General features: G+C 36.1%; 1 protein-coding gene across 3 annotated transcripts in view; it reads right to left on the minus strand.

The window, feature by feature from the left end:
• Positions 1-26,202, minus strand: part of CADM2 (cell adhesion molecule 2) — a 1,068,825-nt gene that overhangs the window by 123,021 nt on the left and 919,602 nt on the right. For all 3 annotated transcript variants that reach the window (XM_004272650.3, XM_033433369.2, XM_033433368.2), the window contains one exon: positions 6,891-7,061. In XM_004272650.3, coding sequence (XP_004272698.1) covers positions 6,891-7,061 — 171 coding nt within the window. The remainder of the gene's footprint in view (positions 1-6,890; positions 7,062-26,202) is intronic.

Raw genomic sequence — 26,202 nt, forward strand, 5'->3', positions numbered from 1 at the left:
TGGGCTCTATTAAAAATACTTCCAAGGCATCCTCATATATAAATGTGGCATTTTGTTACCTAAAAGAACCATTTATTTTAATTTGGAAAATTTAATCTAAAGATAGTTTTCATTTCACCTTTCCTGGTTCCTTTTATATTCTATGCCTCTGGACCATAGAAAATTTGTGGTAGACAAAATAATTAGAAAATCAGCATTTTACAAATGAGATGCCAGATGAATGAGATATGTTATTTTAAAATGCAACTTGTAACATTCACCTTTATGTGTAATATGGCCTGAAAAATTTAATCAAGTGCTTTCCATAATAAATAGAAAAGTAGTGGAAGCATAGTTGATACAACTAACACAGGACAATTTAGAAGACGCTGACCTGGGCTAAAGAGGTATGCAGGTTTGTGTAGGGAGGATTGAGTAGGTGGGAATTAATTATCTTTTATAAATTAAAAAGGACAAATGCCAAAATCTGCACTTAATGAAGAATCTCTGCCTACATTTGAAAATATTTCTGTTCTATATCATGTATATCTATAGTGGAAATGAAGTTATAAACAAAATAATAAGAAGCCTCCAAACCCATCTGTATTGAATCTCTTCTGTTATACACAGAATTTTATTTTTTACTCTATTTTATTGAAACAAGTAGAACCAAAGGTAGACTGATAAAGTACATTAGATGGTCCAGAAAAGTAGTAGACATGTATAGTCAAGAATTCAGTTCCTCTAGGCACAAAGTAATTCCATCTAAAAGAGCAAAACAAGAAAGGAATCTTTTTAGAAATACATTTTTTAACATAATATGTTAAAGAGAGACTGGATTAATTGTACTATTTATTTGCACATTAGAACGGAAATAAAAGCCTCAAGACGGCAAAGATCGGGACTGTAAACTGACCATTTAACTCTTTATATTATTATAGTAATGAATCCAGGAGCGTTCTGGTTATTAAAGGTATATAATGCATTTCTCATTTTTAGTCATTAACCTAATTGATCTCATCTAAAACACACAATTTCAACACTGCAGCTTCCAAAGTCACTCCCTCCCTTCATTTCTTTTTTTTTTTCTTACCAGTTGCTTACACTGAATTTGTTTAGGCTCACAAGCAGGTTCTCTTCTATAACTTATTTTAACTATGTATTGTTTTAAAAGTTGATGATGTGCATGTATAGTTACTTATTTTATAGGCAAAGCATGGCACAAAAGAAATACTAAACAAATATTACTGATAGCATAAGATTTCATGATTTAATGATTATATATAATGTACCTTACAACACATATACACTTAAAATTTGCGTTCTTATTTATCCTTACTGGCAGTTCAGTGCCACAGTACCAAAATGCTTTCTCAGAACACTCATTACTCTGAAATATTTTACTAATCTGTCTCTTGTATGTTCCTTTTCAATAACAGTTAATTTTCATGTAATTTTGTCAATGTCACACATAGAAAATGAATATTCACTTATTTTCTTCTTTTCTGTGTTTTGTACATAGTCCTTTCTGTTAGTGGAGATACAATATTCTTACTGAGAATGAAATAAAATCTGACTTATATAATCTGTTCATCTAAAATTTAAATCAGACAAATAAAAATTATTCTTTTAAAGGGATTTGTATAAAAATAGGAAGATGAATTAGAATTTCCATCTAAAAAAAAAAAATAGAGTAGCTTTTTCCAGTGCTCAGGTGCAAAGTATGCTATTACCTATTATTTGATATTTGCAAGTATTTGTGGTTCACAGTGAAAAAATCTACATTTTCTTAAATTTCAAATTTAAAGAAACTCTCTTCCATCACAGTGACATTAAAATTTAAGATTAATATTTTATAAGGAAATGATTGCTGTGATATATTGTATAGGCTGAGTCCTATTAAACTGTATATCACAGGGTAACAGATTTAAAACATTTAGCCCTAGAAACATAACTCCTCCTCCAATTTGTTCTCATCATGTTCCTTAGCACTATGTGTTTAACCCTTATGTCTTATTTCTCATCAAACTTGCCTTTCCACAATAACACAGGATTTTTATTTCAGGTGTAGTCATAACTTCCCATTATTGTAGGGATATATACTTACTCTTGTCAGTCACCACAGAAAACAATGGCATCTCTTCTGCTCTGGGGGTCCAAAAAGCTGTTCCACTATTTGGGCCAGTCTTTGCAGTTACTCATAATAGGAACATTGCAAAATCATGTGGAATCCTAAATTTATGTCACATAAATTCTAGACTAACCACCTTTTTCCTTTTCCAATTCTTCTTTCTATTTTCCCCCACCTGCATCCATGGAATTTCCACATCATACATACTGCAATGTGCATTTATGTGGAGCCATGATCTGTTGTCTCTAGAAATATATATTGAGATCCTTTTATCACTATTCTTAGGTGTTTATGAAGACCACACCCAATTTGATCACTTTGTTCTAATTTTGATGCAAACTGGTACTAAATGTCCCTCTCCACTTTCCATTCCTCAGTTCACCCCTGGGGAATGTTCTACATCCCTAAAGGAACATTAAGTATTATTATCAGTTAGTTTTAATTAACTTCACGTACTTGAATGATGGTATGCTAAAATGCTAGGAAAAATAATTTATATAGATCTGGTCTCTGCCTTCTAGCCATTTACATATTAAACTATGATAGAATGAGTTGTTATTTTTAATTGGCCATCAAGTATAACATTTTTCATGTAAAGCTTTATAAAAATTGTCTTCCTCCATGAAGTTTGCTTAATAATGCACACTGAAATATGGTGAACAGCTAAAAATGCTCAGAAAGTATATATTTATAATAGTTCCATTTTGGACTCCCAAGAAAGTGAAAATGACTTTGGAAGCTAACAACTGGCATCTTATAGCTAGGCTGAAATAGGCTGAACAGATATAAACAATTCTCTAGAATCTAAACAATAATCAGATAAGGCCAGTCTATGCCTGTGGGGTGGAATAAGAAAAGGCAAGTTTATTCCATAACCAAGTCTAAAAGGGGACACAGACCAAGATGTTCAGCAACTACATAAATTAGCATGATTAACCACATATCTTTATAATAGCAAATCTAATTTTGTTTTAATATTTGTGCTTTGTAGGTAAAAGTTACCAACATACACATCACTGAATTGCCCCCAACCCTGACAAGCATCTAATTCAGAACCCTCTTCATAATATTTAGAACAAACCCAAATTCTCTAACAAGTCTCTCCTAACTCTTTCTTCCCTACACCCAGAGATTCATCTGGTATGTTGTCTTCTGTGCCATAGCAAACTAAATAAACACAATTTTGCTAGACTACTGGTAGGTTTCCGGGGCCCTCTGGCTGGTGATCTTTAATATTCCTTATGACTTGATTTTTATTATTTTTCTTTTATTATATATTGAAAATTACAGTTGAATTAGTAATCAAAGATTATTTTTAAACAGTCTTATTTGGCTTTATATATAAGTGAAAAAAAGTTTAAATTAAAATGCTGGTGATCTGGGTCCTCTAGACACATCAAATTACATAATTTTCCATATTTGAAAGACATATTGATTAAGTAAAAAGAAATAGGAAAGAAATGTTGCTATAGACTGAATGTTAATGTTTCCCCAAAGTTCATATGCTGAAACCTAATCCCCAGTGTGATAATATTAGGAGGTAAGGACTTTGGAAGATCATAACTGGGATTAGTACCCTAACGAAGGAGATCGCAGAGACTCCTTAGCCCCTTCTGCTGCATGTGGACATAGAAGATGGCCAGCTATGAGCCACAGTGAGGGTCCTCACCAGACACTGAATGTGCCTCCTCCTTGATCTTGAATTTTTGGCCCCCAAGACAGTGAGAAATAAATTTCTGTTGCTTATAAACCACCCAGTCTATGGTGTTTTTGTTATAGCAGCCTGAACCTGAGGCACGAGATAGATGGGCCCCAGGGTCAGCAGCTGGATTTTGTTCTCTGTGGACAGAAACTCCAAAATATCAATAGAAGGACAATCGAGAGAAGAGGCTGGGCCCTGCCCAGATAAAAGACCACATATTCCTCATACTCGAAATCAAGGAGACCTCCCCAACTACACATGTGCAGAAAGGCTCCCTGGAGGTCAAAAAGGGAGGAGGTGCCACCCATAGTAAGTGATGTCAACTACCCATAGGCCTCTTCGCTAGAATCCATCTTGGCTAAGAGATGCGCATGCACACAGGAGGACCCTGAGATATACCAAATACAGACGCAGAACTAGGCAAAGCAAGATGACTGGTCAAAGGAAACCCAGAAGAAATGCCCCATAAAAGTGATTCAAACTACCATGATGGCATGACTCTCTGAGTCCACCCATGTGTTCATCCACATGTACTGTACTCTTTTTCCTCCTAATAAATACTTTACTTGCTTCACTACTTTCCATCTCTGTGGAAATTCATTTCTACACAGCTGAAGGGCCAGGGCCTTGTCACTGGTCACTAGTCTCTGGTGGTCTGGTGGCTAGGATTCAGTGCTCTCACTGCCATTGACTGACCTCAATCTCTAGCCAGGAGCCAAAATCCTGCTTCAAGCCACTGCAGGCCAAAGCCACCCGAGATCAAACCAACTAAGAAAGAAGACAGTTGATATTTATTGAAGGCTTACTGAATGCCATAAACTTATCTAGTTTGGACCTCACAGAAATTAATTCTCTAGTTTATAATCAAAGCTCAAGCAGTTTCAGTAATTGTTGCAAGGTCTCACTGCAAATAAATGTTGAAATTTGGAAATAATCTCAGTTTGGGCTCTAAAATATGTTTGTCTTCAAATTTGCCTCAATAAGAACAGGAAGGAAATTAATGAAACTAATCTAATATAATTGAAAGTATTCTTAAAATTTTAATAATTTAATAACTACTAAACTAAGAATAATTAAAATATAACAAATAATTAAAAAATAATGATCTGATTGATATTTTCTCTATTAAAAAGTAAAAAGAAAAGAATGGTACTCCTGGTACTTCTCTGATCTTTTCTCATGATACTCTCTACTTTCCACTCTACCCTGGTCTCACTGATACCCTTTCTGCTTCTAGAAACATAAAAATAACACACATGTTCCTATCTCAGGGCCTTTGTACTTGTTCTTCCCAGTGAATTGTATGTACATATTTTGTTCGAATATTTAAACATATTAATTTAGTTAAAATATTATTTATTTAAATATATTTATATATAATGTAATATATTAAAGTATAAGTAATGTATTATATAATATATTCATATAAATATAACATTATAATATATTTAAATGATATATTATGTAATATTATTATATAGTATGTAATGATATAATTTAATGTGATACTATATGTGATAAAATATATATTTATATATAAATGCATTATATATATATGTTAATACACACACACACATTCACTATCCTTGACTTCCATTCTAACTTCACTCCTTATCACCGCCCTGCTTTATTTTTTTCCTACAGACTTAATACATAGCATGCTATATGTTGTATTTATTTATTTATTTATTGCGGTATGCGGGCCTCTCACTGTTGTGGCCTCTCCCGTTGCGGAGCACAGGCTCCAGATGCGCAGGCTCAGCGGCCATGGCTCACGGGCCCAGTCGCTCCGCGGCATGTGGGATCTTCCCGGACTCTCAACCACTGCGCCACCAGGGAAGCCCCTATATGTTGTATTTATTAATTTTGATTTTCAGTCACTCCCACCTAGAATGGATATTATAAGCGAACTGGAGTTTGTTGCTTTGGTCGTAGTGGTGATTTTGACACTTGGAGACAATCTCAGTTTGTTTTGTTAAAGTTGTCCTTTTTTGGTCACCTCTGTAACCCCAGTGCCCAAAAGAATGCCTGTTTCATAGTAGGTACTCAATACATTCTTGTTGAACAAATAAATGAAAACAGACTACAATGAGGCATATTAGAAGACTAATATGTAGAGTTAACATTTTAAGGTTCAATGTAATTTCGCATCACACACACAAATATAAACTTGAACTATAATTTATCACAGATAACAAACTCAACAAAAAAATCTCTAATATTGGAAAAAGACAAGTAATAGGATTCAGAAATAAAATTCTTTGTACTCTACTCTTTTCAACTTTGTTACATATTTCAATTCATTCATTTTCATTTTGATAAATATTTATAGATCACCTGCTATATCCCAAGGACATTGCTAAATACAAAAGCGTCATGATTATAAGTCGATCATTTGCTAGTTGTGTGAACTTGGCCAAGTGACTCAACCACTATAATCTTCAGTGTTCTTATCCATAAATTGCAAGTAAAGAGAGCAGTAACTATTCATCAGGCTATTATGCTGATGCCCTAACATGAGATAACATGAATTGAGATAATGCCAGCAAAGCATTCAGCACTGCCCGGGCTCACTGGAGTCATCCAATTTATGTTCTCATCAATTGTGAACAATAATGATGTTGATAAAGAAAACATAACAGATATGCCCCAGTGTTCATAAAGACTTAGCATATTTTAAAAAATAGAAAAAAAATAGTATAATTTTAAAAGAACAGATGGTAAGCCACGTTTGCATATAATAACATTACATTTAGAAAGTTCATCAAGGCTTTTTCAGATTTCCACTTCTCACTGATTCTGCCAAAATTACTGCTCTTCCTGCCCAAAATTTGGAAGATAATTAGGAGTTTTAACCTTCTGATATCTTCTTTCTTTTTCTTCCTTGTCAAGAATGATAATCAAGCAAGGACTCCTTTCCTTTGAATGTGATTAATACTAATGAGGTCAGTTTTACTTCATTTGGCTATAGATTTTGCTGCACATTTTCTGTAACTTCAGAAAATTTTTGAAATGATTTTAAATGTAGATGCAGAGATTTGGCGTCAAATAAAGAGTTATGGAGTAGCGTTTACTTACAGTGTATTTCTAGCACCTGCATGGCCACCTGAGGGGTGGCATTGAGAGATTCATGGTCTACTCTGCAGATGACCGCCACGCCATCGTCGCTTCGGTCCACTCGGAAGTCCAGTGTGCTGCTGACCGTGAAAGTCTTGCGATTTGCATCTTCTTCCTTTAAATATTTTACATCTGAAAATAAAATATAAAATTTTAAATTCTGTGAAGTTCTCTTTCAAAATGTAACAGATTTCATTTACTCGAGACACACTGGAAGCCTCTTCTCCCGATCTTTACACAATTTTAAAAAGTAAATATTTGTTAGTTTCACATTTAATCCATTTCGTTTTGAGTAAACAGAAATAAAACTACTTCAGAAATACATTTTAAAAGTTAAATACAGAAATAAAAGGGCAGGTCACAGCACTTTTTTTTTTTTATACTCCATTTGAAAAATCAGGCCATTTTACAATATTAATCTCTTTTCTTTAGATTTAAGTTTTATTAAAAGATAATTTTAATTCTCTGAACCACAAGCACAATTGAGAAGAGCAATTTCACAACAATCTGGGTATGCCTAAAAGGAAGCACAGTGTGTTTGAGCTATGATTTTAACATGAACACTGTGAGGTGAACATAATTGCTAAAGAATACCTAAGATGAGAAAGTTGTCATCTTTGGTAAAGAAGGAGAACAGTCATGTGAACATTTTGAATATTTAAATATCTATCTACCTATCTATATATATTTTCAATGAAATTTCTATTGAGAAAAATGCTCTTCACTTAGCTGAAGAATTCATTTCAGCCTGAATGAGAATACTTTCCTCAAGATGTGAATTCACTTATCAATACTTAAACTTACTGTGCATTATTCAGATTCATCATTGAATGATGCACTTAGGGATTATTTGTTCTCTGTGGAAAAGGGATTTAATATTTTCATTTAATTTGAAATTTCTCAAGTCTAAAGTAGCTGATGAGAAGAGGGCAATTTTAATGGCTTAGAAATCAATATAACAGACTAAGGTTAAGATATCTTTTAACAAGATCTTAAATATAGTTGAGGGAGAAAGCTGTTCGAATTCTTAGCATTTCATTTCAAATGAAAAATGATACTTTTTATCAAAAGACTTCTTTTGCATAATATGCATAAAATATTTGATTCTAGCATGTATTAAATATTTTTAAAATATTTATAAATATATCAATGATAAGAAATTAATGTAAGTTCAGCTTCTCCATTGTGCTGTATGCAAAGATTTCACTTGGAAAATAATATCAAATCTTATGTATTTGATGGGTAGATATTTGCATGGTCCACTGCATTTTACTTATTTCCAGAGAAGAATGTCTTTACCTTATTGATTTTAAAAATAAATATTAGTAAAGTATAAAACTAGATAAATGTCACACGTCTTATTTTGAAACTATATGTTTATGACTGTGTTCAGAAATTAGGAAAATAATTATCTAATTAAGATTTTTACCACAAAAAGATTTATGTAATTTAGGCTGTTTTGACACTAAGAAAAAATTCTAACATTTGGAAAGGTGGGAAAGAATATAAAGTTCTCAACTCCATCTTTTAACTATAAATTAATCATACAGGATACAGGGCTTTCCATTAACATGTGTCTTATGAAATATCTCATTTTTGTTAACTAAAGTCATTTATGAGATTTTTGCATTTGAAAATTAGATTCAACTTCAGTTAAAAAAATATTAGAGAAAAAGATGAAATGATCTCCTTTCAGTCAAAATATGTCAGGATAGGGAGAGGGGGAAGATGGCGGAAGAGTAAGACAAGGAGATCACCTTCCTCCCCACAGATACACTAGAAATACATCTACACATGGAACAACTCCTACAGAACACCTACTAAACGCTGGCAGAAGAATTCAGACCTCCCAAAAGGCAAGAAACTCCCCACGTACCTGGATAGGGCAAAAGAAAAAAGAATAAAGAGCCAAAAGAATAGGGATGGGACCTGCACCAGTGGGAGGGAGCTGTGAAGGAGGAAAGGTTTCCACACACTAGGAAACCCCTTCGCGGCCGGAGACTGCGGGTGGCGGAGGGGGAAAGCTTCGGAGCCACGGAGGAGAGCACAGCAACAGGGGTGCAGAGGGCAAAGTGGAGAGATTCCCGCACAGAGGATCAGGTGCCAACCAGCACTCACCAGCCCGAGAGGCTTGTCTGCTCACCCGCCGGGGCGGGCAGGGCTGGGAGCTGAGGCTCACGCTTCAGAGGTCGGATCCCAGGGAAAGGACTGGGGTTGGTGGCGTGAACACAGCCTGAAGGGGTTAGTGCACCACGGCTAGCCAGGAGGGAGTCCGGGGAAAAGTCTGGAGCTGCCGAAGAGGCAAGAGACTTTTTCTTCCCTCTTTGTTTCCTAGTGCGCCACGGAACGGGATTAATAGCACCGCTTAAAGGAGCTCCAGAGGCAGGCGCAAGCCGCGGCTAACAGCACGGACCCCAGAGACGTGCATGAGACGCTAAGGCTGCTGCTGCAGCCACCAAGAAGCCTCTGTGCGAGCACAGGTCACTCTCCACACCTACCTTCCGGGGAGCCTGTGCAGCCCGCCACTGCCAGGGTCCCGGAATCCAGGGACAACTTCCCCGGGAGAATGGACGGTGCACCTCAGGCTGGTGCAACATCACGCTGGCCTCTGCCGCTGCAGGCTCACCCTGCACTCCGTACCCCTCCCTCCCCCCGACCTGAGTGAGCCAGAGCCCCAGAATCAGCGGCTCCTTTAACCCCGTCCCGTCTGAGCGAAGAACAGACACCCTCCGGCGACCTACACGCAGAGGCGGGGCCAAATCCAAAGCTGAGCCCCTGGGAGCTGTGAGAACAAAGAAGAGAAAAGAAAATCCCTCCCAGCAGCCTCAGAAGCAGCAGATTAAAGCTCCACAATCAACATGATGTACCCTGCATCAGTGGAATACCTGAATAGACAACGAATCATCCCAAATTCGGGAGGTGGACTCTGAGAGCAAGATTTATGATTTTTTCCCCTTTTCCTCTTTTTGTGAGTGTGTATGTGTATGCTTCTGTGTGAGATTTTGTCTGTATAGCTTTGCTTTCACCATTTGTCCTAAGGTTCTATCCATCTGTTTTTTTTTTTTTTTCTTTAAAAAAAATTTTGTTAATAATTATTTTTCATTTTAATAACTTTATTTTATTATATCTTATTTTATTTTATCCTCTTTCTTTCTTCCTTCCTTCCTTTCTTCCTTCCTTCCTTCCTCTCTCTCTACCTCTCTCTTTCTTTCCTTCTTTTTCTTTCTCTTTCTTTCTTTCTCTTTCTCTCTCTCCCTCTCTCTCTCTTTCTCTCTCTCTCTCTCTCTCTCTTTCTTTTCTTTCTACTTTTTCTCCCTTTTATTCTGAGCTGTGGGGATGAAAGGCTCTTGGTGCTGCAACCAGGGGTCAGTGCTGTGCCTCTGAGGTCAGAGAGCCAACTTCAGGACACTGGCCCACAAGAGAACTCCCAGCTCCACGTAATATCAAAAGGCGAAAATCTCCCAGAGATATCCACCTCAACACCAACACCCAGCTTCACTCAATGACCAGCAAGCTACAGTGCTGGACACCCTATGCCAAACAACTAGCAAGACAGGAACACAACCCCACCCATTAGCAGAGAGGCTGCTTAAAATCATAATAAGTCCACAGATACCCCAAAACACACCACCAGACATGGACCTGCCCACCAGAAAGACAAGATCCAGCCTCATCCACCAGAACACAGGCACTAGTCCCCTCCACCAGGAAGCCTACACAACCCACTGAAACAACTTTAGCCACTGGGGACAGACACCAAAAAGAACGGGAAATACGAACCTGCAGCCTGCAAATTGGGGACCCCAAACATAATAAGATAAGCAAAATGAGAAGACAGAAAAACACACAGCAAATGAAGGAGCAAGATAAAAACCCACCAGACCTAACAAATGAACAGGAAATACGCAGTCTACCTGAAAAAGAATTCAGAATAATGATAGTAAAGATGATCCAAAATCTTGGAAATAGAATAGAGAAAATGCAAGAAACATTTAACAAGGACCTAGAAGATCTAAAGATGAAACAAGCAACGATGAGCAACACAATAAATAAAATTTAAAATACTCTAGAAGGGATCAATAGCAGAATAACTGAGATAGAAGAATGGTAAGTGACCTGGAAGATAATATAGTGGAAATAACTATTGCAGAGCAGAATAAAGAAAAAAGAATGAAAAGAACTGAGGACAGTCTCAGAGACCTCTGGGACAACATTAAATGGACCAACATTCGAATTATAGGGGTTCCAGAAGAAGAAGAGAAAAAGAAAGGGACTGAGAAAATATTTGAAGAGATTATAGTTGAAAACTTCCCTAATATGGGAAAGGAAATAGTTAATCAAGTCCAGGAAGCACAGAGAGTCCCATACAGGAAAAATCCAAGGAGAAACATGCCAAGACACATATTAATCAAACTGTCAAAAATTAAATACAAAGAAAACATATTAAAAGCAGAAAGAGAAAAACAACAAATAACACACAAGGGAATCCGCATAAGGTTAACAGCTCATCTTTCAGCAGAAACTCTGCAAGCCAGAAGGGCCTGGCAGGACATATTTAAAGTGATGAAGGAGAAAAACCTACAACCAAGATTACTCTACCCAGCAATGATCTCATTCAGATTTGATGGAGAAATTAAAGGCTTTATAGACAAGCAAAAGCTGAGAGAATTCAGCACCATGAAACCAGCTTTACAACAAATGCTAAAGGATCTTCTCTAGGCAAGAAACACAAGAGAAGGAAAAGATCTAAAATTACAAACCCAAAACAATTAAGAAAATTGGAATAGGAACATACATATCGATAATTACCTTAAATGTAAATGGATTAAATGCTCCCACCAAAAGACACAGACTGACTGAATGGATACAAAAACAAGACCCATATATATGCTGTCTACAAGAGACCCACTTCAGACCTGGAGACACATACAGACTGAAAGTGAGGGGATGGAAAAAGATATTCCATGCAAATGGAAACCAAAAGAAAGCTGGAGTAGCAATTCTCATATCAGACAAAATAGACTTTAAAATAAAACTATTACAAGAGACAAAGAAGGACACTACATAATGATCAAGGGATTGATCCAAGAAGAAGTTATAATAATAGTAAATATTTATGCACCCAACCTAGGAGCACCTCAATACATAAGGCAAATAATAACAGCCATAAAAGGGGAAATCGACAGTAACACATTCATAGTAGGGGACTTTAACACCCCACTTTCACCAATGGACAGATCATCCAAAATGAAAATAAATAAGGAAACACAAGCGTTAAATGATACATTAAACAAGATGGACTTAATTGGTATTTATAGGACCTTCCATCCAAAAACAACAGAATACACATTCTTCTCAAGTGCTTATGGAACATTCTCCAGGACAGATCACATCTTGGGTCACAAATCAAGACTTGGTAAATTTAAGAAAATTGAAATTGTATCAGGTATCTTTTCCGACCACAACGCTATGAGACTAGATATCAATTACAGGAAAAGATCTGTAAAAAATACAAACACATGGAGGCTAAACAATATACTATTAGTAACGAAGTGATCACTGAAGAAATCAAAGAGGAAATCAAAAAATACGTAGAAACAAAGGACAATGGAGACACACGACCCAAAACCTATGGGATGGAGCAAAAGCAGTTCTAAGAGGGAAGTTTATAGCAATACAATCCTACCTTAAGAAACAGGAAACATTTCGAATAAACAACCTAACATTGCACCTAAAGCAATTAGAGAAAGAAGAACAAAAAAACCCCAAAGCTAGCAGAAGGAAATAAATCATAAAAATCAGATCAGATATAAATGAAAAAGAAATGAAGGAAACAATAGCAAAGATCAATAAAACTAAAAGCTGGTTCTTTGAGAAGATAAACAAAATTGATAAACCGTAAGCCAGACTCATCAAGAAAAAAAGGGAGAAGACTCAAATCAATAGAATTAGAAATGAAAAAGGACAAGTAACAACTGACACTGCAGAAATACAAAAGATCATGAGAGATTACTATAAGCAACTCTATGCTAATAAAATGCACAACCTGGAAGAAATGGACAAATTCTTAGAAATACACAACCTGCCAAGACTGAAGCAGGAAGAAATAGAAAATATGAACAGGCCAATCACAAGCACTGAAATTGAAACTGTGATTAAAAATCTTCCAACAAGCAAAAGCCCAGCACCAGATGGCTTCACAGGCAAATTCTATCAAACATTTAGAGAAGAGCTAACACCTATCCTTCGCAAACTCTTCCAAAATATAGCAGAGGGAGGAACACCCCCAAACTCATTCTACGAGGCCACCATCACCCTGATTCCAAAACCAGACAAGGATTTCACAAAGAAAGAAAACTATAGGCCAATATCACTGAGGAACATAGATGCAAAAATCCTCAACAAAATACTAGCAAACAGAATCCAACAGCACATTTAAAGGATCATACAACATGATCAAGTGGGGTTTATTCCAGGAATGCAAGGATTCTTCAATATATGCAAATCAATCAATGTGATAAACCATATTAACAAATTGAAGGAGAAAAACCATATGGTCATCTCAATAGATGCAGAAAAAGCTTTCGACAAAATTCAACACCCATTTATGATAAAAACCCTGCAGAAAGTAGGCATAGAGGGAACTTTCCTCAACATAATAAAGGCCATATATGACAAACCCACAGCCAACATTGTCCTCAATGGTGAAAAACTGAAACCATTTCCATTAAGATCAGGAACAAGACAAGGTTGCCCACTCTCACCACTCTTACTCAACATTTTGGAAGTTTTAGCCACAGAAATCAGAGAAGAAAAATAAAAGGAATCCAAATCGGAAAAGAAGAAGTAAAGCTGTCACTGTTTGCAGATGACATGATACTATACATAGAGAATCCTAAAGATGCTACCAGAAAACTACTAGAGCTAATCAATGAATTTGGTAAAGTAGCAGGATACAAAATGAATGCACAGAAATGTCTGGCATTCCTATACACTAATGATGAAAAATCTGAAAGTGAAATCAAGAAAACACTCCCATTTACCACTGCAACAAAAAGAATAAAATATCTAGGAATAAACCTATCTAAGGAGACAAAAGACCTGTATGCAGAAAATTATAAGACACTGATGAGAGAAATTAAAAATGATACAAATAGATGGAGAGATATACCATGTTCTTGGATTGGAAGAATCAACATTGTGAAAATGACTCTACTACCCAAAGCAATCTACAAATTCAATGCAATCCCTATCAAACTACCACTGGCATTTTTCACAGAACTAGAACAAAATATTTCACAATCTCTATGGAAACACAAAAGACCCCGAATAGCCAAAGCAATCTTGAGAACGAAAAATGGAGCTGGAGGAATCAGGCTCCCTGACTTCAGACTATACTACAAAGCTACAGTAATCAAGACAGTATGGTACTGGCACAAAAAGAGAATGATAGATCAATGGAACAGGATAGAAAGCCCAGAGATAAACCCACGCACATATGGACACCTTATCTTTGATAAAGGTGGCAGGAATGTACAGTGGAGAAAGGACAGCCTCTTCAATAAGTGGTGCTGGGAAAACTGGACAGGTACATGTAAAAGAATGAGATTAGAACACTCCTTAACACCATAAACAAAAATAGACTCAAAATGGATTAAAGACCTAAATGTAAGGCCAGAAACTATCAAACTCTTAGAAGAAAACAAAGGTCAAACACTCTATGACATAAATCACAGCAAGATCCTTTTTGACCCACCTCCTAGAGAAATGGAAATAAAAACAAAAATAAACAAATGGGACTTAATGAAACTTCAAATATTTTGCACAGCAAAGGAAACCATAAACAAGACGAAAAGACAACCCTCAGAATGGGAGAAAATATTTGCAAATGAAGCAACTGACAAAGGATTAATCTCCAAAATTTACAAGCAGCTCATGCAGCTCAGTAACAAAAGTACAAACAACCCAATCCAAAAATGGGCAGAAGATCTAGATAGAGATTTCTCCAAAGATATACAGACTGCCAACAAACACATGAAAGCATGCTCAACATCATTAATCATTAGAGAAATGCAAATCAAAACTACAATGAGATATCATCTCACACCGGTCAGAATGGCCATCATCCACAAATCTAGAAACAATAAATGTTGGAGAGGGTGTGGAGAAAAGGGAACACTCTTGCACTGCTGGTGGGAATGTGAATTGGTACAGCCACTATGGAGAACAGTATGGAGGTTCCTTAAAAAACTACAAATAGAACTACCATATGACCCAGCAATCCCACTACTGGGCATATACCCTGTGAAAACCATAATGCAGAAAGAGTCATGTAGCAAAATGTTCATTGCAGCTCTGTTTACAATAGCCAGGAGATGGATGCAAACTAAGTGTCCATCATTGGATGAATGGATAAAGAAGATGTGGCACATATATACAATGGAATATTACTCAGCCATAAAAAGAAACGAAATTGAGTTATTTGTAGTGAGGTGGGTGGACCTAGAGTCTGTCATACAGAATGAAATCAGAAAGAGAAAGACAAATACCATATACTAACGTATATATGGAATCTAAGAAAAGAAAAATGTCATCTAAGAAAAAAAAAAAGTCATGAAGAACCTAGGGGTAAGACAGGAATAAAGACACAGACCTACTAGAGAATGGACTTGAGGATATGGGGAGGGGGAAGGGTAAGCTGTGACAAAGTAAGAGAGTGGCATGGACATATATACACTACCACATGTAAAATAGATAGCTAGTGGGAAGCAGCCGCATAGCACAGGGAGATCAGCTCAGTGCTTTGTGACCACCTTGAGGGGTGGGATAGGGAGGGTGGGAGGGAGGGAGATGCAAGAGGGAAGAGATATGGGAACATATGTATATGTATAACTGATTCACTTTGTTATAAAGCAGAAACTAACACACCATTGTAAACCAATTATACTCCAATAAAGATGTAAAAAAAAATTTTTTTAAAAATCACAGCTCCACCATCTGTGTTGTTCCAGGACAGGGGATGCTACAAGGTCAAGTGACAAAAAAAAAAAAAAAAAAGTCAGGATAATATAGATGCATTTATATTTCTTTGCTATATTAAAAAAAAATGAGGCTCTCTTACTTTTCAATGTCTCATATATTTATACAAAATGTTTCCTCATTTTTATAGTTTATATCCTTTCCTATAAATCTATGTCCAGTGTTTTCTTATTCATAGCTCTAATCAGTGGCAGTATAAGAAAATTTAGATCTCTTGACAAACCACTTTTATAATTATATTATACAATATATAAGAAATTATTCCAAGATATCACTGCTAATTGTTTAATTTTAATAACAGCTGCATTTCAAGCACCCACACATCTGCTTCCTTTAGCTGTTTCCTTTACAAAAGTATCATTTTATGTAATATTAATTGGACACATAAAATCTGAGAGCAATTGTATATAACATATTAATAATCATCATTCAAATGAAATAAACAAAAGTATAATTTGTTGCTTTTAATATTAGCTTATGTGACAGCTTATAGGGTTACTAGAAGGCATAAGATGAACAAGAAAAAGCACTGAAAAGAGCCAATCATAGTATCTTTCCTCACATTTTATGCTGACCTCCTCCCCCCCAAACAGGAAATAGTACTTAAAATTTATTTTTATTTTTCTTTCTAGCTTTATAAAATAATTGATGCACTCCACAGTTACAGAACCAACAGAAATTTCTTTATATTGCATAGCTGATTCCCTGTTCTGTCTTGTTTTAGAGAGTTTCCATTTTTTTCTTCTTTGGCAAGTCACACCATTACTTCATCACATTGTGATCTAGAGCAGTGTTCCTCAAAATGGAATGTTCATCTGAATCACCTTTGCATCTTTTTAAAATGCAGATTCTGATTCAATAGTTGTGCGGTAGAGCCTGTAGGTCTGCTGCTGGCCCAAAGACATATTTTGAAGAGCAAGGGTATAATGTATACATTGACACCATAGGTGATATGACCAAAAGTGAGTGAATATTGGGATTAACTTTACTCAACTTTCTCTCTCTCTTTTTATTGCCACTCTCCATAAGCTTACCTTCTACTTTTACTGTTTCCACATATATTTCTTCCTTTCATTTACATTTTTCAAAATACGCATGTCATGTATTATATAATGTGTTGGTACAATGGTCGGCAAAAGCAAAAGGTATGAGTAAACAATAAACAGAGGAATTTGTAAAATTACATTCATCATAATCCTTGAAGTCACTCCTCTATCTTTTTCCAAAGGAGATTCTGGACATTTAAGAGATTGCTCTTAAGTAATCAGAACTGTGGTTGCTTCTGGTGGGTGGTTGCAAAAGGTCTCATTATACTACTGTGTTTACATTGCATGTGTTAGAAATTTTCTGTAATAAAAATGTTTCTAAACATCTCCCTGGGAAAATTCCTCAAGTATGCTTCTCAACAAAAGTTATTTTCCTGAACATTTCTTGGTGAAGTCTCAAAGTAAAGATTTTATATCAATTTTTATTTTATGTAACTTTATCAGACAAAATGTATAATAGCAATATGTTTATATTTGGGATTTTAGATCTTTTATCTCACTAAGAGCTAAGGTATGAAGAAAAATGGCAGCTATAATTGTGAGTTAGACTGCTGGAGCCCCCCAAATTAACACATTTAAAAACCAGAGTTTGGGATTAAAGTATACATACTATACTATATGTAAAATAGATAACCAACAAGGACCTACTGTATAGCACAGGGAAATATATTCAATATCTTATAATAATGGAAAAGAATGTAAAAAAAGTATATATGTATCTTTATATATGTATAACTGAATCACTTTGCTGTACACCTGAAACTAACACTACATTGTAAGTCAACTATATTTCAATAAAAAATTTTAAATTAAATAAATAACTAACCTAAGTTAACTACGGAACAAAGCAAAGAGTTATCTGGATGTTTTTACATCCAAATCTTTTCATAAAATATCAGATCTCAGGAGATATCTCTATATCCATCTTTCCAGATTTATAATATTAGGTTTAGCTGCCTCTATATCTGTAGTTTCTGGCCACCTTTGTACTAGACTTTTAGAAGGAAAATCCTTTAAGTTGAGGTCTCTTCAGAAGTTACCTTGTCTCCACAATGGTTCTAATCACCTTGAGCAGTGTAATCTGAACTTTTGTGACATTTTTCCTTTCTGCACTTAGGTGATTTTGATCCCGTTTGAACAGATCCAGAATGAAGATACTCCCATTTTTATAAAGGCAAATCTTGTCCTGTGTCCTTGGTAGCCCTCTCTATCAGACCTGCACCTAAAGAGGGCCAGTTTCCTTTAATCCATTGCAAAGCCTATACGCCACACTGGGAACAAGGCAGGGATTTATTTATTTTTATTTTTTAAAATTTTTATTTATTTTATTTATTTATTTTTAGCTGTGTTGGGTCTTCGTTGCCATGCGTGGGCTTTTTCTAGTTGCAGCAAGCGGGGCCTACTCTTCGTTGAGGTGGTCAGACTTCTTACTGCGGTGACTTCTCTTGTTGCAGAGCACCAGCTCTAGGTGCACAGGCTTCAGTAGTTGCAACACGCGGGCTCAGTAGTTGTGGCTTGTGGGCTCTAAAGTGCAGGCTCAGTAGTTGTGGTGCACGGGCTTACTTGCTCTGCGGCATGTGGGATCTTTCGGACTAGGGCTCGAACTCATGTCCCCTGCACTGGTAGGCGGATTCTTAATCACTGCGCCACCAGGGAAGTCCCAAGGCAGGGATTTAAATACAGCTTCTGCCTTGTTGCCAGTACTAGAAGGATCATACCTTCTCATAATTTGGAGATATCTCTTGGGAATTATGTAGGATATTATGTGACTTCTCCTGAACTACTTGGGCCTTTAAATCTCTGGCCAAGAGCAAAGCTAAAGGGTCTCTGTGTATACACCAGACATCACTGCTTATATAGAACATGAACTCTGCTACTATTTTCAGAGTTTGGGTTTGTAAGTGATTTTGAAGAATCAGATGACAGTTTCAACAGGAGTATTCAAGAAATTTATTCTCAATCCATAGCACTGTTATTAATGGTACTTTAATTGTTTTACACCATTGTTAGTAAGCTGAATGCAGGTCCTCTTGCCATACAGAAGAGAATATGTGAGCATTAAATGAGATAACTTGGCTTTATTGCCAAAAATTTGGAGTGGACATATTGGACAAATGGATATGTTACATAATTCTTCTTTAAAAGAAGTTTTATAGATCAAAATTTCTAAAAGTAAATGCATCATTTTTAGAAGATAACAAGCTTTCCCATCATTTAAAAAGACTGACATAAAGTAACTATGTCTAGTTAACTTAGTAACCTAGACATATTTTAAAACCAGTTTGTCTTGAAGGGATTGTTGGAAAATTTTTTTTCTTAAGCTTAAGAGTACTACAGGATTTTATTTTTTTAACATCATTATTGGAGTATAATTGCTTTACAATGGTGTGTTAGTTTCTGTTGTATAACAAAGTGAATCAGCTATACATAGACATACATCCCCATATCTCCTCCCTCTTGCATCTCCCTCCAACCCTCCCTATCCCACCCCTCTAGGTGGACACAAAGCACCACAGAGCTGATCTCCCTGTGCTATGCAGCTGCTTCCCACTAGCTATCTATTTTTTTTTTTTTTTAGTTTTTTTTAGCTATCTATTTTATATTTGGTAGTGTATATATGTCCATGCCACTCTCACTTTGTCCCAGCTTACCCTTCCCCCTCCCCGTGTCCTCAAGTCCATTCTCTATGTCTGAGTCTGTCACCTGTCCTGCCCCTAGGTTCTTCAGAAGCTTTTTTTTTTTTTTTTAGATTCCATATATATGTGTTAGCATATGGTATTTGTTTTTCTCTTTCTGACTTACTTCACTCTGTAAGACAGTCTCTAGGTCCATCCACCAAACTACAAATAACTCAATTTCGTTTCTTTTTATGGCTGAGGAATATTCCATTGTACATATCTGTCACATCTTCTTTATCCATTCATATGTCAATGGACACTTAGCTTGCTTCCATGTCCTGGCTATAGTAAATAGAGCCGCAATGAACATCGTGGTACATGACGCTTTTTGAGTTATGGTTTTCTCACGGTATATGCCCACTAGTGGGATTACTGGGTCATATGGTAGTTCTATTTTTAGTTTTTTGAGGAACCTCCATGATGTTCTCCATAGTGGCTGTATCAATTTACATTCCCACCAGCAGTGCAAGAGGGTTCCCTCTTCTCCACGCCCTCTCTAGCATTTAGTGTTTATAGATTTTTTTGATGATGGCCATTTTGACCGGTGTGAGGTGATACCTCATTGTAGTTTTGATTTGCATTTCTCTAATGATTCATGATGTTGAGCATCCTTTCATGTGTTTGTTGGCAATCTGTATATCTTCTTTGGAGAAATGTCTAGGTCTTCTGCCCATTTTTGGATTGGGTTGTTTGGTTTTTTTTGATATTGAGCTGCATGAGCTGCTTGTATATTTTGGAGATTAATCCTTTTTCAGTTGCTTTGTTTGCAAATATTTTCTCCCATTCTGAGGGTTGTCTTTTCATCTTGTTTATGGTTTCCTTTGCTGTGCAAAAGCTTTTGACTTTCATTAGGTCCCATTTGTTTATTTTTGTTTTTATTTCCATTTCTCTAGGAGGTGGGTCAAAAAGGTTCTTGCTGTGATTTATGTCATAGAGTGTTCTGCCTATGTTTTCCTCCAAGAGTTTTATAGTGTCTGGCCTTACATTTAGGTCTTTAATCTATTTTGAGTTTATTTTTGTGTATGGTGTCAGGGAGTGTTCTAATTTCATTCCTTTACATGTAGCTATCCAGTTTTCCCAGCACCACTTATTGAAGAGGCTGCCTTTCATCCATTGTATATTCTTGCCTCCTCTATCAACAATAAGGTGACCATATGTGTATGGGTTTATCTCTGGGATTTCTATCCTGTCCCATTGATCTATATTTCTGTTTTTCTGCCAGTACCATACTGTCTTGATTACTGTTGCTTTGTATTATAGTCTGAAGTCAGGGAGCCTTATTTCTCCAGCTCTGTTTTTCTTTCTCAAGATTGCTTTAGTTATTCGGGGTCTTTTGTGTTTCCATACAAATTGTGAAATTTTTTGTTCTAGTTCTGTGAAAAATGCCAGTGGTAGTATGAGAGAGATTGCACTGAATCTGTAGATTGCTTTGGGTAGTATAGTCATTTTCACAATGTTGATTCTTCCAATCCAAGAACATTGTATATCTCTTCATCTGTTTGTATTGTCTTTAATTTCTTTCATCAGTGTCATAGTTTTCTGCATACAGGTCTTTCATATCCTTAGGAAGGTTTATTCCTAGGTATTTTATTCTTTTTGTTGCAATGGTAAATGGGAGTGTTTCCTTAATTTCTCTTTCTGATTTTTCATCATTACTTTATAGGAATGCAAGAGATTTTTGTGCATTAATTTTGTATCCTGCTACTTTACTAAATTCATTGATTAGCACTAGTACTTTTCTGGTAGCCTTTTTAGGATTCTCTATGTATAGTATCATGTCATCTACAAACAGTGACAGCTTTACTTCTTCTTTTCCGATTTGGATTACTTTTATTTCTTTTTCTTTTCTGATTGCTATGGCTAAAATTTCCAAACTATGTTGAATAACAGTGGTGAGAATGGACAACCTTGTCTTGTTCCTGATCTTAGAGGAAATGGTTTCAGTTTTTCACCATTGAGAATGGTGTTGGCTGTGGGTTTGTCATATATGGCCTTTATTATGTTGAGGTAACTTCCCTTTATGCGTACTTTCTGGGGAGTTTTATCATAAATGGGTGCATCTATTGAGATGAGCATATGGTTTTTCTTGATCAGTTTGTTAATATGGTTTATCACATTGAATGATTTACATATATTGAAGAATCCTTGCATTCCTGGCATAAACCCCACTTGATCATGGTGTATGATCCTTTTACTGTGCTGTTGGATTCTGTTTGCTAGTATTTTGTTGTGGATATTTGCATCTATGTTCATCAGTGATATTGGTCTGTAGTTTTTTTTTGTGTGTGTGTGTGGCATCTTTGTCTGGTTTTGGTATCAGTGTGATGGTAGCCTCATAGAATGAGTTTGGGAGTATTCCTCTCTCTGCTATATTTTGGAAGAGTTTGAGAAGGATAGGTGTTAGCTCTTCTCTAAATGGGTGACAGAATTCGCCTGTGAAGCCATCTGGTCCTGGGCTTTTGTTTGTTGGAAGATTTTTAATCACAGCTTCAATCAGTGCTTTTGACTGGTCTGTTTTTTTTATTTTGTATTTCTTCCTGGTTCAGTCTCGGAAGGTTGTGCTTTTCTAAGAAAATGTCCATTTCTTCCAGGTTTTCCACTTTATTGGCATATAGTTGCCTGTAGTAATCTCTCATGATTCTTTGTATTTCTGCAGAGTCAGTTGTTACTTCTCCTTTTTCATTTCTATTGATTTGTCTTCTCCCTTTTTTTCTTGATGAGTCTGGCTAAGTGTTTATCAATTTTGTTTAGTCTGGCTAAGTGTTTATCAATTTTGTTTATCTTCTCAAAGAACAAGCTTTTAGTTTTATTGATCTTTGTTATCTTTCCCTTCATTTCTTTTTCATTTATTTCAGATCTGATCTTTATGATTTCTTTCCTTCTGCTAATTTTGGTTTTTTTTGTTGTTGTTGTTTTCTTCTTTCTCTAAGTGCTTTAGCTGTAAGGTTAGGTTGTTTATTTGAGATGTTCCTTGTTTCTTGAGGTAGGATTGTATTACTATAAACTTCCCTCTTAGAACTGCTTTTACTGCATCCCTTAGATTTTGGATCATTGTGTTTCCATTGTCATTTGTTTTTAGGTATTTCTTGATTTCCTCTTTGATTTCTTCAGTGATCTCTTGGTTATTTAGTTGCATATTGTTTAGCCTCCATGTGTCTGTATTTTTTACATATTTTTTCCTGTAATTGCTATCTAGTCTCATAGCGTTGTGGTCAAAAAAGATACTTGATACAATTTCAATTTTCTTAAATTTACCAAGGCTTGATTTGTGACCCAAGATGTGATCTATCCTGGAGAATGTGCCATGAGCACTGGAGAAAAAAGTGTAATCTGCTGTTTTTGGATGGAATGTCCTATAAATATCAATTATGTCCATCTTGTTTAATGTATCATTTAAAGCTTGTGTTTCTTTATTTTCATTTTGGATGATCTGTCCATTTTTTAAAGTGGGGTGTTAAAGTCCCCTAATATGATTGTGTTACTGTTGATTTCCCCTTTTATGGCTGTTAGCATTTGCCTTATGGACTGAGGTACTCCTATGCTGGGGGCATAAATATTTACAATTGTTATACCTTCTTCTTGGATAGATCCCTTGATCATTATGTAGTGTCCTTCTTTGTCTCTTGTAATAGTCTTTATTTTAAAGTCCATTTTGTCTGATACGAGAATTGCTACTCCAGCTTTCTTTTGATTTCCATTTGCATATCTTTTTCCATCTCATCACTTTCAGTCTGTATGTGTCCCTAGGTCTGAAGTGGGTCTCTTGTAGATAGCATGTGTATGGGTCTTGCTTTTGTATCCATTCAGCCAGTCTGTGTCTTTTGGATGGAGCATTTAATCCATTTACATTTAGAGTAGCTATCAATATGTATGCTCCTATTACCATTTTCTTAATTGTTTTGAGTTTGTTATTGTAAGTATTTTCCTTCTCTTGTGTTTCCTGCTTAGAGAAGTTCCTTTAGCATTTGTTGTAAAGTTGGTTTGGTGGTGCTGAATTCTCTTCACTTTTGCTTATCTGTAAAGCTTTTAATTTCTCTTTCAAATCTGAAAGATATCCTTGTGGGTAGAGTAATCTTGGTTGTAGGTTTTTCCCTTTCCTCACTTTAAATATGTCCTACCACTCCCTTCTAGCTTGCAGAGCTTCTGCTGAAAGATCAGGTGTACCTTATGAGGTTTCCCTTGTATGTTAAGTGTTGCTTTTTCCTTGCTGCTTTTAATATTTTTTTTTTCGTATTTAATTCTTCATAGTTTGTTTAATATGTGTCTTGGCATGTTTCTCCTTGGATTTATCCTGTATGGGACTCTCTGTGCTTCCTGGACTTGATTGACTGTTTCCTTACCCATATTAAGGAAGTTTTCAACTATAACCTCTTCAAATATTTTCTCAGTCCCTTTTTATTTCTCTTCTTCTTCTGGGACCCCTATAATTCGAATGTTGGTGTGTTTCATATTGTCCAGAGGTCTCTGAGACTGTCCTCAATTCCTTTTATTCTTTTTTCTTTATTCTTCTCTGTGGTAGTTATTTCCACTCTTTTATCTTCCAGGTCACTTTTCCATTCTTCTGCCTCAGTTATTCTGCTATTGATTCCTTCTAGAGAATTTTTAATTTAATTTATTGTGTTGTTCTCATTGTTTGTTTGCTCTTTAGTTCTTCTAGGTCCTTGGTAAATGTTTCTTATATTTTCTCCATTCTATTTCCAAGATTTTGGACCATCTTTACTATCAGTACTCTGAATTCTTTTTCAGGTAGACTGCCTATTTCCTCTTCACTTGTTTGATCTGGCGGGTTTTTACCTTGCTCCTTCATCTGCTGTGAATTTCTTTGTCTTCTCATTTTGCTTAACTTACTGTGTTTGGGGATCTCCATTTTGCAGGCTGCAGGTTTGTAGTTCCCATTGTTTTTGGTGTCTGCTCCCAGTGGGTAAGGTTGGTTCAGTGGGTTGTATAGGCTTCCTGGTAGAGGGGAATGGTGCCTGTGTTCTGGTGTATGAGGCTGGATCTTGTCTTTCTGGTGGGCAGGACCACCTCTGGTGGTGTGTTTTGGGGTGTCTGTGAACTTATTTTGATTTTAGGCAGCCTCTCTGCTAATGGGAGGTTTTGTGTTCCTGTCTTGCTAGTTGTTTGGCGTAGGGTGTCCAGCACTGTAGCTTGCTGGTCATTGAGTGGAGCTGTGTCTTAGAGTTGAGATAGAGATATCTGTGAGAGCTTTCGCTGTTTGATATTAATTGGGGTCGGGAGGTCTCTGGTGGACCAATGTTCTGAACTTGGCTCTCCCACCTCAGAGGCTCAGGTCCAACACCCAGCCAGAGCACCAAGACCCTGTCATCCATACAGCTCAGAAGAAAAGGGAGAAAAAGAAAGAAAGAAAGAAAATAAATAAGTAAATAAAATAAAGCTATTAAAATAGAAAAAAATATATTAAAAAAAATAAAAAAAGAAAGAAGGAAAGAAAAGAGCAACCAAACCAAAAAACAAATCCACCAATGATAACAAGTGCTTAAAACTATACTAGAAAAAAACAAATAAACAAACAAACAAAAAAAGGACAGTCAGAATCCTAGGACAAATGGTAAAAGCAAAGTTATACAGACAAAATCACACAAAGAAGCATACACATACACACTCACAAAAAGAGAAAAAAAAACCATATATATATATATATATATATATATATATAAAAGGAAGAGAGCAACAAATCAATAATCTACCAATGATAATGAGCTCTAAATACTAAACTAAGATAAACAGAAAACCAGAAACAAATTAGATTCAGAAAGCAAACCCCAAGTCTACAGTTGTTCCCAAAGTCCACTGCCTCAAGTTTGGGATTATTAGTTTTCTATTCAGGTATTCCAGAGATTCAGGGTACATCAAATTGATTGTGGAGATTTAATCCACTGCTCCTGAAAGTGCTGGGAGAGATTTCCCTTTCTCTTTGTTCGCACAGCTCCTGGGGTTCAGCTTTGGATTTGGCCCTGCCTCTGAGTGTAGGTCATCTGAGGGCATCTTTTGGGAAGTCTGAGGTCTTCTGCCAGTGTTCAGTAGTAGTTGTTCCACATGTAGATGTAGTTTTGATGTATTTGTGGGGAGGAAGGTGATCTCCAAGTCTTACCCCTCCACCATCTTGAAGGCACCCCCTCAATAATTTAATTAAATTTTAAATGTTTTTTACTAACTGATTGACAGTTATTTTCTGGAAGAGATGAGAAATTACTGCTAAGCTTGCTGCTGAACAATATGACAGAAGTTTTCTATGGCATTTGAATGCTTTAGATGCCTTCTCTCTCAACTTTGAAAATGTAAAGTCAGCTGGAAGAAGGCAAGGTGGTTCTGAAGTGTAGGAGCGGAGATGGGCAGGAGGAGAAATCTTGCTACCAAAGCAGAAGTATTAACAAAGGTGCGAAAGCAGGACTTTTTAACAAATCATCTTTCTTTAATATTCAAGGTAAGCAGTTGATTTTATATCTGCTTTAAACTTTCTCCAGACCAAAAACACTGAGGTCATGTCTT

The sequence above is a fragment of the Orcinus orca genome, chromosome 5, assembly GCF_937001465.1.
Source record: "Orcinus orca chromosome 5, mOrcOrc1.1, whole genome shotgun sequence".
In the NCBI taxonomy this organism is placed as follows: domain Eukaryota; kingdom Metazoa; phylum Chordata; class Mammalia; order Artiodactyla; family Delphinidae; genus Orcinus; species Orcinus orca.